The sequence below is a fragment of the Triticum aestivum genome, unplaced genomic scaffold (genome assembly GCF_018294505.1).
Source record: "Triticum aestivum cultivar Chinese Spring unplaced genomic scaffold, IWGSC CS RefSeq v2.1 scaffold65848, whole genome shotgun sequence".
NCBI lineage: Eukaryota > Viridiplantae > Streptophyta > Magnoliopsida > Poales > Poaceae > Triticum > Triticum aestivum.
The window spans coordinates 20,129-24,073 of NW_025229358.1; the positions used below are offsets into that span (position 1 = coordinate 20,129).

Here is a 3,945-nt window from a genome sequence, read left to right on the forward strand (position 1 = left end):
AGAGAGACATTGTTAGACCGGGAGTGACGAGATTTGCTTCTGCATTTCTTACCTTGCAAAGTATTATTGCTAAGAAGAAGGAACTAAGGGCAATTGTTTGTAGTGATGAATGGGAAGCATGTAAGCACACAAGAACAAGGAAAGGAAAGTCAGCTCATAACACAATAATGAGTAGGGGTTTTTGGAAAGGTGACTCTCTTTGCATCAAGGTATGTGTATATGTTGGATTGTGGGGCTGTTTTCTCATACTTGTATATGTTGGATTGTGGGGCTGTTTTCTCATACTTGTATATGTTGGATTGTGGGACTGTTTTCTCATACTTGTATATGTTGGATTGAGGGGTTGTTTTCTCATACTTGTATATGTTGGATTGTGGGGCTGTTTTCTCATACTTGTATATGTTGGATTGTGGGGCTGTTTTCTCATATTTCTATATGTTCTATGTTGCCATGCAAGGTTTTTGAACCATTGGTGAAGGTGCTTCGGTTGGCTGATGGTGATGGTCCATCAATGGCCACTATGTATGGGGAAATAGTAAGTGCAAAGAAGGATATCATGCTTGCTGTTGAAAATTCAGAAAAGGACTATTTGGTGATCACTAATGCCATGGATGGCAAGATGGGAGGGAGGCTGGATTCTCCATTACACATGGCAGCATATATGTTGAATCCCAAATATAGTTATGTTAATTCAAGCATCTTCATGGATGTAGAGGTTGTGGCTGCGTTTATGGAAGTAATGGAGACCTTTTATTATGATGATGACAACAAGCAAAATGTAGTGCTTAACATGGACTTCAACAAGTTTAAGAAGAAAGATGGCATGTTTGGGAAGGTGACAGCCCTCAAAGCAATTAGTAATGCGAATTTCGATGCTGGTAAGCTTGTTCTCAATGCAAAACTTCTTATTACAACATTTTTCAAGTTATTGGCTTAATGAACATTGTTTCTTTATTTCGAAACTACAGCTGAATGGTGGGGAACTTATGGACTACAAACTCCTGCATTGCAAGAAATGGCCATATGGATACTCAACTTGACCACAAGTTCATCCGAATGTGAAAGAAACTGGAGCACTTATGAAATGGTAACACTTAGTCACTCTCAGTCAATCAAATCTGAACATTCTTGCTTCTTGCAAAAATTCTAACTATGCTCCCATTTGCACTTTGTAGGTAGATGCAAAGAGGAGAAGTAGACTAGATGTGGTCCGAAGGGACAACCTGGTTTATGTCCAATTCAATGGAAGAATGATGGATAGAAGAAACAAGTTATCCTCTTGTAGTGATCCTCTTCTTGGTGAAGATACATCACAGGCACAAGATTGGATATGTGAAGGTGCATACGTTGATGAGGAGATTGATCCTGTGACAGGGCTGCCATACAATATTGATGATGATGCAGAGGGTGTAACCGAAGCTATGGAGCCTCATAGGAGTGCAAGAGTGAGAGAACTACATGAAGTTGAAGAATTTGTTTTCGATGATGATGAATCTGATCATGGGGGGGGGATATGGATGAAGACATTGATTTCGAGTCTGATGATGAGTGTGTGATGGCAACCAAAGATGATGATGAGGATGAGGACACCCAGCAGCCTTGAACCATTTATGATCCATAAGAATAAGACCTTATTTTGCTACTTTATTATGCACTTATGCAGTTATGCTTGTGATGCGACTATATGAGCTATGAGAACTATTTGAGTATTTGTGGTCTATGAACCTTATTACCGAATACCTATTATGCTATATGTGTTGAACCTTGTAGTGAATTATTCCATGTTAACATGTGTGGATGCTATTTATCTTGTTATGTGTGGCTACATATTGCCAAGTTGTGTGGTGTGGCTGTCATTTTAATGTATCTTATCATGTCTCATGTGTGGCTGCTTGTTGTCACATGTATGGCCGTCGTTTGCTCATTTATTTTGACAAGTTTAGAGCATATACAAATGCATATCTATCTTCTATCATCAATTCTATAGGTTTGTTGCCTTCCGGTTTGGACGCATCATGACCAAACCGTCCAGGTAACAATTCTACCTCTTGTCCATGCTTTTTATATGCCTACGAGCTACGACATTATATTTTAGTATAAATGTATAGTATAATACGTACCTGTGAGCATTGGATTATGTTATGTACAATACGTGAAAAACTAGTTACATGTTGCCAATATATTCTCATGTGAAGCCGATTAATGATCTACCTATTAATTCAGTTAAATGGCCGATTAACCGATTAATCGCTAATCAGTAGTCGACCGAGCAGTTACCAGTTACCGAATTCCCGAAAAGTGATCATCATCAAGCACATCATATGGTTCCTCTTGAACTTCAGCAGCTTCCCTCGTTGCAGCATCATCGGGCACATCGTCTGGTTCCTCTTGATCTTCAGCAGCTCCCCCCGTTGCTGCGTATGTACTGTCGGGCAATTCGTTATCCTTTGGAAGCTTCTTCTTCAATATTTTCAGTAGCTTCTCAAATCCTTTGTCAGGCACAGCATTCTCTGCCTTCCACTGCAGCAATTCCAGTATGGTACCGAGCTTTGTGTTGCCATCTTCGCAATTGGGGTACAACCCTTTTTGTGATCCTCTAACATGCGATCGAACTTCAGCTTCTCCTTTTGACTTTTGCACTGCGTCCTTGCATCGACAATGACCCGGCGGAGATCATCACCATCAGCCACATCATCTGGTTCCTCTTGATCTTCAGCAGCTTCGCCCGTTGCAGCATCATCGTGCACATCGTCTGGTTCCTCTTGATGTTCAATAGCATCACCGTATTCAGGGGGCACATAGTTGTCATCGTACTCTTCTTCTTCGCCGTCTTCCATCATAACCCCTATTTCTCCGTGCCTCGTCCAAACATTATAGTGTGGCATGAAACCATTGTAAAGCAGGTGGGTGTGAAGGATTTTCCGGTCAGAGTAAGACTTCGTATTCCCACATATAGGGCATGGACAACACATAAAACCATTCTGCTTGTTTGCCTCAGCCACTTCGAGAAAATCATGCATGCCCTTAATGTACTCGGAGGTGTGTCTTTCACCGTACATCCATTGCCGGTTCATCAGCGTGCATTATATATAATTAAGTGCACTGTTCAAGAACTCGGCTGAGTTACCATTTAAATGCCCATTTAATCACTACTCAGTGCCTAACTGAGGCGAATAGCACATACTCGGTTCATTAAATGGTCGGGCTGATTAACTAGCATTTAATCGGTTGTCAAACGATTAACTGGTTGGCAAACCGATTAATCGGTGATGCGAAGCGGCATCCATAAAAAAAGGGGGCAACCGAAGTGGCATCCACAAAAAAAGGGGTAAACGAAGCGGTGATCCAGGCGACCAGCCCATTATTGGCCCCGTAACCTCCGGCGCTGCATCCCTCTCTCCCAAATCGCTGCGCCTGTTCCTCTCCTAACTCCTCACGAGTCACGTCCATGGCTCCTCCTCGCCGGCCCTAGCCACCGCCTGCGATCGCCTTGCTCCCGTCGCCGGCCCTCCTTCTCTCACCCCCATCCCCTCCCATCCTCTTCTCCCCGTCTCTCCTCCAGCGGTCCAGCCCCTACCTGCAGGCTGCAGCAGCAGCGAGACGGCGACATAGGATAGGCAGCAACAGCGACATAGGCCAGGCAGCAGCACCGGCGACCTAGACTAGGCAGCAGCGCCGACGACCCCTCGAACCAGGTCCCCATGGCTTCACCAACCAACAAGTTACAGTTCTGCACTTCTGCTAAGATTCATCTCAAGGTTTTAAATCTCTGCTATGATCTCAATCTAGTTTGGCAACAAAATTTGCAGGGGTCTACGGTAGGTTCTACCGCTGCAAGTTCTCAAACTCTCAAGAGAAATTCAGATGACATGGGTTGGGAGTTCGCAACCTTGATTGATCCTCTAGATTTATCACGAGTGAAGTGCAAGTTGTGTGGAAAAGAGA

General features: G+C 43.5%; 1 protein-coding gene across 1 annotated transcript; it reads left to right on the forward strand.

Moving 5' to 3' along the window:
- The first annotated feature begins 1,015 nt into the window (after positions 1-1,015).
- LOC123175017 (uncharacterized) lies at positions 1,016-1,556 on the forward strand. Its single transcript, XM_044590135.1, has 2 exons — positions 1,016-1,087; positions 1,176-1,556. Exons 1-2 carry the CDS (start codon positions 1,016-1,018, stop codon positions 1,554-1,556), a joined length of 453 nt encoding a protein of 150 aa, XP_044446070.1.
- Positions 1,557-3,945: the final 2,389 nt, after the last annotated feature.